Genomic DNA, 17,955 nt, shown 5'->3' on the forward strand with positions numbered 1-17,955 from the left:
CCAGTGACAGCAGAGCTCTGGTGTGAAAACAAAAACCAACTGCGAGATAACAAGGGTTGAGGGTCTGAATTCAGATTCCCCTGCTGTTTTCTGCTGGCAGATTTCATTTTCCTTTCCAGAGCTTGTGTGTCGTCAGCGCATGGAAGGGCCCATTTGGCTGACCCTGTGGTAGGAAGGCAGCTACAGTGAGGCCCCTGGTGGAGCATAAAGGGCTGTAAACACTCTCAGAGGGCAGGGGACAGAGCGGCACTCAGGGACACTGGGCAGGAGCATTCAAGGAGGTGCCAGCTTCCTGCACGTTGGGGGCGTGGACTGGGCAGGGGGTTCGGGGCCTGCTGGGGAGGCACGCTGCCGGACGATGCGAGGTCCCAGCGGGCGCGCCAGCTCCTGCCCTGGGGACAGTGCCCGGCCAGCTTCCGGCTGCCTCTGCAGCTGCGTGGGAGTCCCCGAACCCTCCGAGCGGGCACTGTTTTCTCTCTTGTCAGATACCGACTCCCACGCAGGAAAAAGGAAGCACCTTTTGTCAGATGCTGCGGCCACTTCCTCTTCAGAAGGCTCCAGCCAGCCTTTCTCTTTGCAGAATGACGGGGCCGGCCTCGGGCTCCGGACTTCTTACGCATCGGGCCTCCGGCTGCCTCCGGCTTCCCTGTCCCCGGCCAGCCCGCGTCCTGAGCAGGCCCCTCGGCTGCCCTTTGGGGGTTCGGGGCTTCGTCCCTCCTGCAAGCCCGGCCCCGTGAGCCCGGCCTGACTGGGACGCGGCCCCCTGGGGCTCCCTCTGTGGCCTCGGCGCCCACCCTCTCTGCACGCCGCTTCATGTCCCTCAGCCAGCCTGCCTGTCTGTTCCTCTCCACAGCTCGGTCCAGGAGCGTGATGACCGGCGAGCAGATGGCCGCCCTCCACCAGCCGTCCGCCCCCAACCCGCTGGAGAGGCCCATCAAGATGGGCTGGCTGAAGAAGCAGAGGTCCATCGTGAAGAACTGGCAGCAGAGATACTTTGTGCTGAGGGCGCAGCAGCTCTACTACTACAAGGACGAAGAGGACGTGAAGCCGCAGGTACCAGACCGGCTAGGCTGTTGGTCCCTGTTGGCAGGGCTCCCCTGTGTGCGCACGCAGGTGGGGGAGGCACCCGCAGGCCTTCTCCCTGGGGCTGGACCCGCATCCATCCGAGAAGTGTTCCCTTTCTCCTTTCCACCAGTTTTTAGGCAGGTAAACTGAGTCGCAGAGATGACAGGTGATCCTCCACGGCCAAGATCGGGGGTGCACACTGAGGAGCTTCCCAACCGCAGCCCTTAAGTCAAGGCTGGCGACATGGTCTTGGAGGGGTCGCGGTGTATGAGGGCTCAGAGAGTGGATTTGTGTTCAGGAGAATTGGTTTGTTTGATTGACCAATATTTATTGAACATCATTTATGTACTGGACATAGGTACATATGTCCAGGATGTTCTGGACAGGTTGTTCTGGATACTTGAAATCAACCAGTGACTAAAACAGATAAAAGTCCCTGCATGTAGAAATTAGAAGATAAGGGGAAAGACAGAAAGTAATAAATAAGGAGAGTATGTGGTTTGTTAAGAAACAACTAGTTCCAAGAAAAAAAAAAAAAAAAGAGTTAAGGAGAGATCAACCATTTGGGGGATGTGGTACAATTTTACAAAGGGTGGTCAGTATGGCTGAGGAAGAGAGGCAATTAGTCAGGTGGGTCTCTGGGGAAAGAGGGCTTCAGGCAGAGAGGAAAAGCAGTGCAAAGGCCCGAAGGTGGAACAAGTCTGCTGTGCATTGGGAATAGCAAGGAGTCAACATGGAGGCAACGGAACTAGGGAATGAGATGGGGTCAGAGAGGGGAGGGCAGACTTGAGGGTCACAGTGCAGATAGCAAAGAAGACCACTACACTGAGGGCTATGGGGAAGCACTGGGCTATGGGGAAGAAAGGGGATATTCTTTGGCTTATGTTGTAAAAAGATGGCTGTGGCTATGGTGTTCAAAATAGATTCAGGGCCAGAGGCAGGAGGCATGGTGGTAATCTAGGTGAGAGGTTGTGTCATTTAGAATGTCGGTGGGAACTGTGGGCTAGAGGAAGATGATCAGGTTCTGGGTATACTTTGAAAGTACAGCAAACAGAATTTCCAGATGGAATGGATGGGGTCAGAGAGGACTTTGGTCCTAAATCTTGGGACTAGTGATTCCTCATGGCCAAAGTAGTGCATGAAAGTGAAAGGGGGTGCCATTAACAATTATCCTGGGACCCCAGGTTTAAACTGCATGTCTTGGAGCAACCAGGATGACTGGCCACCCCATCTAGAGCTCATGTTTGTGGAGGTGGAAGAGCGGGGTTGGCCAGAAGGAGCTTATTCGGGAAGACAGATTCCAGAACCTTCTGGATTCAGAAAAAAAGCCCCAAGAAGGGTAAGGATATTGAGGGTGGATGGCAGGGTAGGTAAAGAAACTAGACAGTCATTTTGGGAGAGTGCAGTTCTCTTTAAGAATAAGCTTCGGGATCTGTGACACATCAGCAGCACCTGGTTAAGCAGGCCCTCCACTTGAGGGCTGTGGGTGTCGGTCACTGCAAAGGTTGGAGAAGGGCCAGAGACCCCACCACAGACTGGGTTCTTGCTCAGTGTCCTGTGCCTGGTAGCCAGACTTTCTTTTACTTTACGAACAACCCAGGCCCTATCAGAACCAAGCAATTATAGGCTAAGGTGATGGTGAGTAGCCGATGTATGAAGTCTTCCCCTGTGCAGATTGAGGGAGGCGGCACTAATACATTAGCCTTCCCAGATCAGCAGAAAGGATGGCTCAGTGGGGTTTATTTCCACGGGGTGTAGACGGTAAGAGGTGTCATATGTCCAAGCTTGTGTTCTTTTCCTGGCTCTTCTACTGTCTGGCCGTGTGATTATTTCATTGTTCTGGGTCCTCCTTTCTTCTTTTGTAAAATGATACAATCATACCTGGCCTGCACTTATCACAGGCTCAAAATAATATGAAGCATGTGTAAAAAACTGTTTTGTGAAAACATAAACTGATGTCAAGGGTTAAATAAATAATTGGAGGTCCTAGCTTCTCTCCTTTACTTCTGAAGGAGGCAACTCAAAATCCTCTCAGGATTAAAGTAGCCTAGGATAATTAGGTAAAGCTTCTTCTAGGATGCCAACTATGTTTGTTTTTTTTTTTTTTCCTAAAGGAAATCTGTTAATATAATACGATCACTAGGTTGAGATCAATAGGGTGAGATCAATAAGTCAAATAAGGAAAAACTACACAACCTCTAAATTGTGGCTACAAGAAGCATTTGATAAAATCAATTACTCATTTCAGATATAAAAAGTTTTTAAAAGCTTTTAGGAGTAAGATGATAATGTATTAGAAAGAAGATTTTATTTTATATAGATGTGTTTTTTTTTTAATCACAAAAGCTATCTGTGTGCATGGCAGAAAATTTGGGAGATGCAGAGAGCACAAAGCAGAAAATGAAAATTATCCCATTAACAAGAAATAACCACCTAAATCCTCACTTCTTCTAGTTCTTTCTATACATATATAATTAGAAACTCACTTATTCTAAATACAAATTAGTATAATAATATTCTTTAATTTAAAAATTAATGATAAGTCATAAGTTATTATTAAATATTCTTTTACAATATAATTCTTAATGGTGGCTGAACAGTCTATTGTATGGACATTCTATAATTTATTTGGGCTGTTGTTTTTATATTATTATTACAAATAAGAGTTAACTGGGCATCCTTGTCTGCTTTTTGTATATCCATAATTATTTCATTAAGGTAAAGGAAAATCTATTAAAAATAAGGTACTTTGGGGGTGCCTGGGTGGTTCAGTCGGTTAAGCGGCCAGCTCTTGGTTTTAGCTCAGGTTATGATCTCACAGTTCGTGGGTTCGGGCCCCGTGCTGGGCTCTGTGCTGACAGTGTGGAGCCTTCTTGGGATTCTTTCTCTCTCCCTCTCTGTCTCAGCCCCTCCCCTGCTCACACACACACTCTCTCTCTCTCTCTCTCTCAAAATAAATAAACTAAAAAACAAACTTTAAAAATAGAGTACTTTTTCAAAAAAATGTTTTTATTATTTATTTTTGAGACAGAGAGAGACAGAGCATGAGCAGGGGAGAGGCAGAGAGAGAGGGAGACACAGAATCCAAAACAGGCTCCAGGCTCTGACTTGTCAGCACAGAGCCTATCGTGGGACCCGAACCCACAAACTGCAAGATCCTGACCTGAGCTGAAGTTGGACGCTTAACCAACTGAGCCACCCAGGCACCTCCCAAATAATAAAGTACTTGTTAATGCTATCATTTAATGTTGTTTTGAGATTCATAGACATTGCAAACATCTAGAAATGGCATAAAAGTTACAGACATTAGCTAAATTCTTGGAAAAAAGTAAAGGTATATTTCTATGCTATGTTTCATACCATTCATGATTCTGGATAGACTAAAGACTTAAATGTAAAGAAAAAAAAGTTCATAAAAATCCTAGAAGTGGGGCACCTGGGTGGCTTGGTCGGTTAGGCGTCTGACTTCAGCTCAGGTCATGATCTCACACTCCGTGAGTTCGAGCCCCGCGTCAGGCTCTGTGCTGACAGCTCAGAGCCTGGAGCCTGTTTCAGATTCTGTGTCTCCCTCTCTCTCTGCCCCTCCCCTGTTCATGCTCTGTCTCTCTCCATCTCAAAAATAAATAAACGTTAAAAAAAAAAATTTTGAAAAAAAAATCCTAGAAGAAAATGCAGTTATCTGCATAATCTTTGGAAGGCAGGTGTTTTTTAAGCATAGCATAAGCAACAAAGACAGCACATGGGAAAGACTAATTTAATTGCATAACTAAAGATGTCTGTATCTTAAAAACCAACATCATAAAGTGAAAAGGCAAATAATAAGGAAGAATATATTATATATATGAATATCATAAACAAATATTCCTAATATTTAAAATATTCTTTCAAATCTATTTTTAAAAGTCCAAATAGTTCAATAGAAAAATGAGCAAATGACACAAATAGACAATTTACCAAAGAAATATAAGAGCCAATACGTGTATATAAAAAATTCAGTCTCAGTAATAATTAAAGACATGCAATGTAATCTAACAAGGCATCACTATCCCCTTAACAAATTAGCAAAGATTTTCCAGAAATTTCAGTGTTGGTAAGGACAGAGAACAGGAGTTATAATGCACAGCTGATGAAAATGAAAATCTGTACAACCTTTCTGGAGCGTAATACATGCCTTTTTAAAAATGCAAACTCTTCAGTGCACCTGGGTGGCTCAGTCAGTTAAGCATCCAATTCTTGGTTTTGTCACAGGTCATGATTCCATGATTAGTGGGTTCAAGCCCTGCGTAGGGCTCTGTGTTGATAGCATGGAGCCTGCTTGGAATTCTAATAAATAAATAAATAAATAAATAAATAAATAGACTTAAACATTTTTGCAAAATCTTAGAATCTGATTCCAGGAATTTAACCAAAGTGTTTGCTTAAGACTGATGTAGATAATTAAAAATCCCTGTACAGATTTTTACCACTGTATTGTTTTTAATAGTGATATTGAAAACAATGCCCAGTAGTAGGGGCTAAGTTATATCAAGGAATTTTTATATATTTATACAATAGAATACAATTCTGCTGTTTGTGTCCTAAATTTATATTTTTTAAAATAGAAAGATATCCATAATATTGCTTTGAAAACAAAACCAGAAAAAGCCAGTTTACATCAGGGGATGATGTATGTACTAATCCCATTATTGAGGGAAAAAATAATGAATCTGTATTTATGGAAAAAGGCTGGGAAAGAAATACACAGACCCGTTAATGGTTATCTTTGAGAACTGGAATTTCACACAATTTTTAATTTTCCTCTTTTTTGCCCATTTTCTAATTTTTCTATAACAAAGGTATAAATTTGTTATAAATTTATTTATTTTTATTAAAATTTTTTTTGATGTTTATTTATTTTTGAGAGAGAGACACACAGAGCATGAGTGGGGGAGGGGCAGAGAGAGAAAGGGAGGCACAGAATCCTGAGCAGGCTCCAGGCTCTGACTTGTCAGCACAGAGCCTATTGTGGGGCCCGAACCCACAAACTGCAAGATCCTGACCTGAGCTGAAGTTGGATGCTGAGCTGAAGCAGGCCCCAGGCTCTGACCTGTCAGCACAGAGCCCAACATGGGGCTCAAATTCATGAATTGCAAGATCATGACCTGAGCTGAAGTTGAGGTTGGAGACTTAACCGACCGAGTCACCCAGGTGCCCCTAAATTGGTTGTAAATTCAAAAAGAACACGCACACATTCTACCCCTTTAAAAAATCTCAAACAGAAACCCCAGTGATCTTGGAGCATTCAGATGAAAAAGGCTCTCATGTACATTGATGATATGCAAAAAAGTTGGCAAAACTTTCTAGAAAACGCTTTTGGCCAGATTTCTAAGAGCGACAAAAAATATCATATGCTTACACCAAGTCAGTTTGGTTTTAGGAAGTGATCCAAAAGAAATAAGATACATGCAGTTCTGTTTATAATGAGAAACTTTGAACTTAATGTCCAACAAAGGAGAATGACTAAATAAATTATGGAACCTATATGACAGACTCTTGTGCATACTCCCCAGGAAGCTTGGGGCTCAACAGAAGGCAGTCTAAGTGCATTTTCTTCCCCTGAGGTCTCAGCAAGGTCTGTCCAGCTTTAACAGCACAATGCTCTGTAAGTCTATAACTTACCTTCATAGAACTCATTCCCAAAGGTTCTTTGTTGGGGAAACTGTTTAAAACAGAACCTCAGCAAACTGCCCTCAAGTCCCTACTACAATGATGGTTCTAGACAATCCTCGATTAGTTGTCCCCTTGGGTCATCTCCCAGCTTTCTGGGACGTTCCCGCAGGTGGCTGTCAGTGGTGGGAAAGTGTTTCACAAAAGGCTTTCTGGTGGTGAGCTGATAATGATGCAGCATTAGCCAATATCCGTGGTGTAAATGCCCCATCATGGCTGATTCAAGCTGCCAACATGACATCACTGAACACAGAGTTGAGAAGAGACATGCGAAGCACAATGTTTCACAGTACTTTTACTGCACAGATAGATGTAAATAACCACACATACAGAAATAATAGTAAAATCTAGTAAATAATTAGGAAACTATGAATTCTGAGTATTACCTTTTTTTTTTTTAAATAAAATAGTTCATTGTAAGCTTACAGAATTTAACTTTTGATACCAGCTGTGGTTAACAGCTGGCTCACATTGTTCTTGAGAATGTAACAGTTTGTTCTTGTGAGCTGCTGTGAGCACACCACTGCCAGGCTGTCCACTCTGCTTCATTGCCCTAGGACTTGTGGCCTCCAGCATACGTGCCCACCTCCTTCCATCTTTGTACAGAGTCCACCCCAGTCGACTGGCTGTGCAGGTGAAAGGGACAGTTTGGTCCCTTCCCTGCCTGGGGCCATTTCCCTCCTCCCCATCAGTGTCCCCACCACCACTACTGTCTCTGTTACCGCTTCCCACTCTCCTCTCTTCATTTATGATGTTCAGGGCTCTTGTGCTCAAGCTGAGAAAGGGCTAGGGGCACCTGGATGGCTCAGTCAGTTGAGAGTCCAACTTTCAGCTCAGGTCATGATCTCACGGTTTGTGGGTTCAAGCCCCGTGTCGGGCTCTATGCTGACAGCTCAGAGCCTGGAGCCTGCTTTGATTGTGTGTGTGTGTGTCTCTCTCTCTAACCCTCCCCTGCTTGCACTCTGTCTCTCTCTCTCTCTCTCAAAAATAAATAATAAACATTAAAATTTTTTTTTATTTAAAAAAAATTTTTTTAACATTTATTTATTTTTGAGACAGAGAGAGACAGAGCATGAACAGGGGAGGGGAAGAGAGAGAGGGAGACACAGAATCTGAAACAGGCTCCAGGCTCCGAGCTGTCAGCACAGAGCCCGACGTGGGGCTTGAACTCACGGACCGTGAGATCATGACCTGAGCAGACATCGGACGCTTAACCTACCAAGCCACCCAGGCGCCCCTAAAAAAATTTTTTTTTAAAGATGAGGAAGGGCTTGCAGTTTTTCATTTATGTCTTGGTGGGAATAAGTTTAACTGATGGTTATTTCTTCTAGCAAGTAAGTGGGACTTGTAAGTAAAGCCTTACTTGTCATTCTGAAGTTCCACTGACTGGGATTTGAATCACAACTTTCCTATTAACTCGCTTTGTGATCTTGGATCAGCTCAGTAACCTCTCTGACCCTTACTTCATCTCTCCATTGGGGAAAACAACAGTCTGCCCTTCACAGAGTTTTTATGAAGATTTAACATGATAGTGTATTTAGGGCATTTAGCACAGAGCCTGGCACCTCGTAACTGCTCAATAAATGGTACTAATATATTTTGTATTTTATTTTTACTGTTTTGGGATGAAGGTGATTTGGGCATATCAAATAATAGTGTAGAGAGGTATTTAGAAGAGGCAGACACCTCTGAAATTATACTTTCCTTTTCTTCTGCCAGGCAGTGCTCTTTCTTGTTTAAAAATAATATAGCTTTTGGGGTGCCTGGGTGGCTCAGTTGGTTAAGTGTCTGACCTCAGCTCAGGTCATGATGTTGTGGTCTGTGTGTTCGAGCCCCGCACTGGGCTCTGGGCTGACAGCTTGGAGTCTGGAGCCTGCTTCAGATTCTGTCTCCCTCTCTCTCTGCCCCTCCCCTGCTTATGCTCTGTCTCTCTCTCTCTTTCTCTCAAAAATAAATAATCATTAAAAAAAATTAAAAAAAATAATACAACTTTTTATTCTAATGCCATCACTCATGCAAAGTAGGCCAGCTGCACAATCTCAGGGTCATTTTTTTTTCTGAGGCCATTGATATTATTTAAAGATGATGATGATCATGTAGGTGGGAGTTATTTTTAAGTAATAAAATTAGAGAAGTGTAGAAAAATGCAGAATTCCCTTTTATAGATATTTTTTTCTTTTTCTTTTCCTCCTTCTCCCTCTTCCTCCACCCCATCCTCCACTTCTACTCTTCCTCTTCTGTCTTATTCCTCCTCCTCCTCTTTTTCTTCTTCTTTTTCTTCTACTCTTTTTCTCACTCAGTCTTAGACATTTTTATTTCTAGACTCTCAAGAAACATTTATTCTTTCAGGCTCCTGAGCTGATCTGAGAGTTTGTTAAGACTGTCAAAAGTTTGGAAATAACAGAAGTAAAACCAATAAATCACCAAAGTAGTAATTAGTAAAAGTTTACTGTGTACACACCAGAAAGACAGTTTGCAAACTGGAAGTACTGAAACCAAAACGTGGAATGAAGCTCAGGGATATATTGTTATAAAGCGGCTTTTTAAGTGAGAAAGCAGTGACAGTTTATTCTTCACAGTGATTACTTACAATGTTAGAATTTCCTTAAATGATAGGGAATTGGTCAGTGATTACAGCTCAAGTTTTGCTTATGATTTCCAGAGGCATAAGCAAGAAATGATCCAGGTCAAGTTTGTCTTGCAAAGTCAGTGAAATGGAACCTTGTTTGTATGACTAAATGGGTTTTATTTGCTCATGGAATTTTCAAGGCTGATCTCTGTTTGTTTTTGATTTTAATAGATTCTTTGATGCCAATCCTGTCCATTCACACTCTGTTCCAAAGACACGTATGTTTACCCAGCTAGCATCAGACACGCTGCTATCATGGCCAGTGAGAAATTCTGACAAGCTAACCCTACAAATAAGCTGTGTCCCTTTGTGTAGTCACTTAGACTTCCAAAGCATTGGTTTCCTCATCTACAAAAGAGAAGTGACAAGTCTTGCCATGCTTCTGATACGGAGCTGTTGTGGGAATCTAATGAGATAGCGCATGTGACCGTGCCCTGTAAGTGGTAGAGCACAGAGCAAACACATGCTGGAAGTGACTTGTGTTTCTGACAACATATGCGCATAGAAGAGGCCACATGTCCTTCGTGCCCTCAATCTCTGCCATGGATCCATGATCCTCCTCCCCCCTTCCAGGGGCCGTTGAGCTGATGGGTCCCCACCACCTCAGCTTTAACTCACTTCTGAGATGAATTACCATTTTGTCACTTACTAGCTCTGTGACACTGGGCAAATGTCATAGAACCTTTCTGATTCCCAGTTTCCTCACCTGTAAACGTGCGTAACGATACCTTGCTGGGAGGATTGTTGCAAAGACTAAATGAATAATACATTCAAGGTGCTTAGCAAAGGGGCAGACACTTGGGATGTGCTGCTCAGCAGCTCTTGCTGCTACTAAGTACCCCCATCTTCTTGAATGGTTACCTGTGGTTCAGCCCCCAGTGGACTCTCTGGCAGCCGGGCAGGTAGAATGGTATGCCACACTACCTCTGTATACTATCTCTGCAAGGCCTACTAGTCTCTGCCCTGCTTACAAAGATCAGATGTCTGGTTTGGCCAGGAAGTCAGGTGGTTGGAAAAGTACGAGGAGACAGGTGTCAGCGATGACACCCTTTCCCCTCATTCTTCTGTCAAGATTTGTTCTTTTCTCTCTAGGCACCTAGCTTACTCTCAGATAGCTGTCACTTAACTTGACAGAGACCTGAATAGCAGAAGGGCCCCATTCAAAACTGGGATGCTAGCTTTTCATGTTCCTTTCCACCTATCTCCCTCACCTATCCCGTCGTTATCCTATCTGTCCTTCAACTTAATTTTAGTTTATAGGTGACCAAATTGCTGCTTATCTTAAGGAGCTAACTTTTGCTCTTTCAGGGTTGCATGTATTTACCAGGAAGTACGATCAAGGAGATCGCCACAAACCCAGAAGAAGCGGGGAAGTTTGTCTTTGAAGTCATTCCAGGTAGGCAACCAAAGTGGGGATACAGGTACATTATATTCCCATCTTACTTCTGGATCCTAGAAGTCAAGGCTGAGTCTGTCAACCAGCTAACCAACCAACCTAGTAAGAATGCATAGTTATTCTGTATATAGTTAATGAACCTATACTAGTTCATTAGCCTGCAGGCAAACTAAGTGGGCACATACTTGTAAGCCTTTCGTCAGTGCACGCTTGCAGCCAGGTGTTCCCTAGGCCCTGGGACACTGCTCGGAAAAGTACATCATTCCCGCTCACTGAAAGGAGCTCGGTTTTGAAGCTGAGTGAGACACTAAAATTAATAGTTAAAATATGGGGCCCCTGGGTGGCTCAGTCGGTAAGCGCCCGTTTGGCTCAGGTCAGCCCTGCGTCGGTCTCTGTGATGTCAGCTCAGAACCTGGAGCCTGCTTCGGATTCTGTGTCTCCCTCTCTCTCTCCCCCTCCCCTGCTCGCGCTGTCTCTGTTTCTGTCTCAAAAATAAACGTTAGGAAAAAAAAAAGAATCAGAGATTTAAAAAAATAGTTAAAATATAAATTGAGTGATGTGAAACTGTCATTTTGGTAGGTCAAAAATGGTCTACAGTCAGTAGTCACATATGGTTCAACATGACCTAATAAGAAATGACAGCCCCAAATTACTGAGCACTTAATACATGTCAGGTGCTGAAATTCACCTATTGTGCGTGTTAGCAGCGCACTAGAGGGTGCTTTTTCCCAGGCTAGAGTTACCTTCCTCAAATACATCTGGGGCAAGGGGAGGCTGTCTTTGTCTCAAGGGGAATCCATGTTTGTGTGAGCCTAGCATGCAACTCTTCCTCTGAGGAGGAGGAGAGATGGATAAACCGTCAGATAAAAAAGCAAAGGAGTGCAGTTTGGAAAGGAGACCACCTGGGAAGAGCTGAACTTAAAAAAACAACTTGTTTTTCTTTGTTTTCTATAGTAATAGCCAGTTTTAGGATTGATTTCTACATTATAATTTCCTCTAGTTATCCCCCAAATACCAAACATTTACATGGCACTAACTCTGTATCAGTCACTATACCAAGTGTACCAAATATATTTCTGCTTCCCCCTGTCTCTTGCTCCTTTGCCGGCCCCAGCCCCACCGGGAACTCCAGAACTGGTGGTCTGGCTATGCAGCCAGGCTGACACAGCAGGGGAGGCTACGAGTCCCCTGAGTGGGCTCTCCTTCCCTTAACTGCCTCCTTACCACTCACACAAGGCAGCCATGTGCATAAGAAATGACAAGGAAGCCAACATAGCAATGAGTTTAGAGTGCCTGGTCTGTAGCCATGCCACCCAGCTCCAAATCCTGGCCCTGCCACTTTCTATTTGTGTAACTGTGATCAAGTTATTTAATTTCTTCCTGCCTCTGTTTCTGTATCTGTGAAATGGGGACAATGATGATGACAGTGAGGGCTGATGAAAAGTATATTTGGCACACTGAGTATAGTGACTAATAGATAGTGCCTTATAAATGTTTGTTATTTGAGAGATAACTAAAGGAAATTATAAGGTAGAAATCAATCCTAAAATTGGCTATTACTATAGAAAACAAAGAAAAACAATTTTTTTTAAGTTCAGCTCTTCCTAGTTGGCCTCCTTCCCAATGGGCACTCCTTTGTTTTTTTATTGCATTGTATTGTATTGTATCGTATTGTGTTGTATTGTATTGTATGTATGTATTTATTTATTTATTGTCAAGTTAGCTAACATACAGTGTATACAGTGTGCTCTTGGTTTTGGGAGTAGATTCCTGTAATTCATCGCTTACATGAAAATACAACACCCAGTGCTCATCCCAGCAAGTGGTCTCCTCAACGCCCATCACTCATTTCCCCCCTCCACTGCCCCCCCATCCCATCAACCTTCAGTTTGTTCTTCTCATTCAAGAGTCTCTTATGGTTTGCCTGCCTCACTGTTTGAAACTATTTTTTCCCCTTCCCTTCCCCCATGGTCCTGTGTAAGTTTCTCAAGTTCTAAAACATATGAGTGAAAACATATGATATCTGTCTTCCTCTGATTGACTTATTTCACTTAGCATAAGACCCTCCAGTTCCATCCACATTGTTGCAAATGGCAGGATTTCATTCTTTCTCATTGCCAAGTAGTATTCCATTGTATATATAAACCACTTTTCTTTTGCTTTTTTAAAAAATTTTTTTATTACATTTATTTGTTTTTGAGAGACAGAGTGAGACAAAGTGAGAGTGGGGGAGGGGCAGAGAGAGAGGGAGACACAGAACCCAAAGCAGGCTCCAGGCTCTGAGCTGTCAGCACAGAGACTGACACAGGGCTCGAACCCACAAACTGTGAGATCATGACCTGAGCTGAAGTCGGATGCCTAACCGACTGAGCCACCCAGGCACCCTTCTCTTTTGCTTTTTTTTATCTGAAGGTCTTCCCATCTCTCTTCCTCCTCAAAGGAAGAGTTTATTTTTTTTTTTTCAATCTCTCCTCTCTGAGAAACCCCGCTTCTTTTCCCACAAGTTTCTTCTAGTCCTAGGGCCCCTTTCCCAGAACAATGCGTGGGATGCAACCATCCATGGTAACATGTGTCCCAGAGCCTGAATTTTCTGTCAAGGGTAGCCCTACCAAGAGCTCTGGCTGCAAATTCGTGGTGGGCTTTGCACCAAAAGCCCAAAACCCTTGAAGATTGCTGTGCTAGGGTGGGAAGATCTAGCTTTTCATTATTAATTACACTTGCTGTGGTCTCCTGATATACATGCATCTGCACATACACACATCTCATCAGAACAAACAATTCTAAGGCAATAATAAGGTAGGGAACCATTTTCCGGAAGGAGCCATGATTCTCAAGTCTTCACCCAACTTAAAGTGAGGCACCTTTTGTATTATGATGTAGAGAATGTTTAGTTCTTCTTTTTGTCCTGCTCTTATGCAGGATGATTTCAGGGGCCAGTGCTGGCATAGGAAATGGCCTTCCTACTCAGGGCCCTCTCTCTGTGATCACCAGTGTTAGTTGCACAAAGGCCACGGAGAAGACTTTCACTGTATTCATGCTATGTTTTTTTTTGTTTGGGGAAGGCAAAAATTTAGGACAAGCTTCCCTCTCCTTACTTACCTCTAGCAGAATAAACTGTTCTCCTTCCACCCAAAGGAAGTCATCAGGGATAGAGAGAGTTATTCCTTCTGTTGCATTTAATTCTTATACTGCCTTGTGGGTTGTTACAACAAGTGTATTGAGTACCTGCTATGAACCAGGCACTATTGTAGGAATTGGGAATCCAGAAGAGAAGAAAACAGCCTACATGCAGATTACAGTCTGATGGGGAAGACTGACAACAAACCAAATAAATGAGTAAATGGAATAGTTTTTATGATGGAATAAGCACAATGGAAAAAATTAAAGGAAAGAAAAAGAAAAAATTCTGATTGAGGTGGGGATAGTTGGGGTTCACTTATCATTTTGAACAGAGCAGGCACTCCAATGTGCCCAACATTAATTGTTCTGTAGGGCAACACGAGATTTTTGAATTCTCTTTGGTTTTGATCTCTTGAGCCTATCTAATATCATGGAGCTTCACCTTTTTTCACCCTTTGGGATCAGAATCCATCCTGTTATCAGGTCATCGGCTTTTTTGACCAGAAAGGTCAGTCCATATAAGCCCTGGCCATTCAGGAGCATCCTGAGAGCTGGATGTATCTCAATGAAGTAGAGACAAAACTAATGACAAAACTAAAAGATCTCCCAGGAATCAAGGTAAACTGAAAAGGCATGTTTTTCATAGCACAATAGAGTGGAGAATAGGTATTATGGTGGAGAAGAGTACCAGATAAATTTTGGCCAAGGTCAAATTGAAAGCAGTAAGGGCTAGTGGCAATTATTGGGAGAAAGACCAGAGGCCTTGACTTGAGTTTGGTGGTAACTTACTGGATTCCAATGGGCAGGTCTCTTTGCATCTCTGGACTTGAGTTCCATTAGCTGTAGAGTTGAAATGATGCTAGAGCCCATTCTATTTCAAAGGGATATTGTGATTCTTACTGGATTCTTTACTTTTGCTCTGAACACTTTTTACTTCTCATTTTACTTCTGGAAACACCTAGCTCACAGGAATAGTCAGGGCCTCATGGACTGACTGTTCTGGTCAAAAGAGCTGATGACCCAATGATAAGATGGATTCAGAATCAGGTTGTCCCAAAGCATAAAAGAAGGTGGAGCTCAGTGATATTAAGACAGGCTATGTAAGGAAACCAAAGGGAACTTGAAAGTCTTTTGTTGCCCTGCAAGAATATACAGGTTTGGGCACAACTGGGGTGCCAGGACAGGTTTTTTTTTTTTTTGAGAGAGAAATGCCCTGACATTGTGAGAAGAATGGGTTGATGTTTACACAGACACTTTGAAATTTAATAGTATCCTGTAATTGAAAGAGGCTGCTGTTATGTTCTTATCCTTCCCAAGACCTATGTTTGAGGCTTTTCTGCCCCCTCACTTCTCCCTCTCTGTCCCAATTTTTCTTTTTGTCACTTTCCCTTTCTTTCTCTTGGTAGTCTCTCCTTGCTCCACCCCCTTGTCAATTCCACCACCCTTTTATGCATTTGGTAACAAGAACCCAGGAAACATTACATATGTCTGTGAATAATCATGGGTTTAAATTGAAAATTGTAAGGAAAGTCTTAATAAAATTCATTTGTCCATCAACTATCTATGGAGAATCTACCATGTGCAATGCCTTGTGTAGGCAGGAGAGTAGAAATTCTGGATAGGAAGCACTGATTTTGTGAGGAAGACACACATGTGCTCATTGTCTCTCCTTTCTGAGTTGCTGTTACCCTCCCCATCACAACAGCTGAGCTTATGAGTAGCTTAGGAAAATGTCTGTGATGGTGTGAAGGACTAAAGTCCATCTCATACAGGCTGAGCCTGTCTCCTCTAACTGACATTGCCCCTTGAACTTCCTCTTCCTTTCTGGGAGGAAATCGCTTCTGTCATCCATAGGAGCAGATCTCAGCCCAAGGCATCCCAGTTGCAAACCACTGGTGCTCAATAGTTTATCTATAGAATTAGAGTTTCAGGTGCATAGCTCTTCAGTTCCCTTGAGGATAAGTAGACAATGCTTTGTGTTGTTTGACTGGTTGTTTAATTGAACCAAGGAAGCAGCTGAAGTTTGGCTTCCCTTCACTTTCCTTGTCCTGGCCTCTTACCACTTGAAGACCTTCATTAGTGTTACTTCTTCCTCCAGCCTCATGGGACCAGAGTCGCACTGGACAGGACTCCTATGTCCTCATGGCCAGCTCTCAGGCGGAGATGGAGGAGTGGGTTAAATTCCTTAAGAGAGTCGCTGGCACGCCCTCTGGAGGTAAGGACCCTGCAGGCTTGCCTGGGCAGGTGTCTGTGACATCTCAAAGATGGGGAGACCACCAGAGGACAACTCTGAGGCCACACTCATTGCCAAGCATCTAGCTTCCCACCCTCTGTGACCTCAGAGAGCCAACTCTAGATTAGCTGGACAGACTGCAGCCCTTTGTACCTCATCGGCAAATGTGTGTGATGCCCTGAAGCAGCCTTTTCTCCTCTCTGGGCTGCAGTGTTGTCATTTGTAAAATGGATGGGTTGGACCAGTTGACCCCAGTCCCCAGCAGCACCAACATTCCGCGGGCACCATGATTCTGCCTGGTTATGGCCTTGTGGGGCCACAGAGGATGGATGGCAAGAGCTATGCTGAAAGCTAAGAGGAGATGATCAACACGGGACAGTTGAGTGGCTGGCCAGAGTAAGGGCGCTCAGACTGGGAGAGGTTCAGGAGATGCGTCCGGACTCTCAGGTTCTCGGTGAATTCAGGGTGAGCACTTTTCTGGGTTCCATAACTCAGGTGTTTGAGTTTTCTGGGAAACCTGGTGTTGGGTCTGCACTAGAGGAAAAACTGCTGTGAAAAAAAAATCTGCAATTAACAAACAAGTGAATCCACTATGTGTTTTTTCCTTTTATAAAAATATGAAGAACTGATACGGGTGATCTCCACTGACCACTTTCCTTCAACTTTTTAGGAATGCACTTATTTGTGTCAGCTCCAGGATAACTGTATATAATTGTTTATCGACTGTGCTGACTGTTATTCTGGAAATCATGGCAGTGGCGGGGGGAGGGGCTCTTACAGCTCAAATATTAAATATGTATTGGATTGCCCAATGGTTTCTTTAAAAAAATTATGAGCACCGTAACAATTTTGTGGAAATCTGAAAAAATATGGGAAAACAGTCACCCCTACAGCCAGCAGAGGAATTTTTACGTTTTCTATCCAGTTGGTATTCATATATACATTTCTGTTTTTCCCTCAGAATGACAAGCATGGAATATATACAATTTAATACCTTTTATTTTATAGCTAAAGGGATTTTCCCATGTTGTTAGATACTCTTAATTAACTCATTCCAGGGATTATTTGGTTACAAAAAATAGAAATTTCATCCAATGATGTTAGGCAACAAAGAAGGATTTACTGGGTAGGTACAGTAGCTACTCAAAGAAACCAAGGGAGAAGTGGTAAGAGGGCTCAAGAGATTAGGGCCCAAGAACTGAACCATCAGCCCAGAACTTACCCTGTCAGTTTCTCTGGGGCCAATCAGCTTCGCATTCTGCTTTTCTCTGCCTGCCTGTTTTTGCGTCCTTAGCAGCGTTCTGGAACTTACTCCTGGCCCAATCCAGCTGTGCCAGCCCCAGCTTTCCTGTATCTCTCTCTTGAGCACAGCAGAGGCCGAGCTCAGCCTCCACCACCCCATTCCATACTCCTGAGAAGGATGATCCATCTGGATAGCTGGGGGCAGGAGAGCACTTTAAGACTCAGGAGCTGGGGCAGGGAGGTGGTCCTGTAGCTGGTGATCTGCCCTGCTGGGCCTGGGAGAGAAGTTACTGATAGGACACCCAAACTCAAGAGTGCTTGCCATAGCCATCGTGAGCAGCCACATCGTATTACAAAAAGAATAGCCTCCTTTCAGTAACCATTTCCCAGTTCCCAAATACGGTGTTTTTTTACTGTGCTAATCAGTCCAAGATGAGGTTTTCATTTATGAAAGCTCTCTTGTATACCATTCAGCCTGGATAATCTTAGCTGTGACCCTCCTTGTTGCCCCAGATTGTAAGACTGTGAGCCCCATCGACGTTTCCTGCTTTCTTCAGTCCAGTG

General features: G+C 43.5%; 1 protein-coding gene across 2 annotated transcripts in view; it reads left to right on the forward strand.

Moving 5' to 3' along the window:
- Window positions 1-17,955, forward strand: part of ARHGAP25 (Rho GTPase activating protein 25) — a 90,437-nt gene that overhangs the window by 40,832 nt on the left and 31,650 nt on the right. Inside the window, exons 2-4 of one of the 2 annotated variants that reach the window (XM_019440577.2) lie at window positions 854-1,053; window positions 10,709-10,796; window positions 16,015-16,131. In XM_019440577.2, the coding sequence (XP_019296122.2) occupies window positions 854-1,053; window positions 10,709-10,796; window positions 16,015-16,131 (405 nt within the window). The remainder of the gene's footprint in view (window positions 1-853; window positions 1,054-10,708; window positions 10,797-16,014; window positions 16,132-17,955) is intronic. The other variant, XM_019440581.2, reaches the window with a different exon arrangement.

This window comes from Panthera pardus, unplaced genomic scaffold (assembly GCF_024362965.1).
Source record: "Panthera pardus isolate Hobbes unplaced genomic scaffold, ASM2436296v1 HiC_scaffold_25, whole genome shotgun sequence".
In the NCBI taxonomy this organism is placed as follows: domain Eukaryota; kingdom Metazoa; phylum Chordata; class Mammalia; order Carnivora; family Felidae; genus Panthera; species Panthera pardus.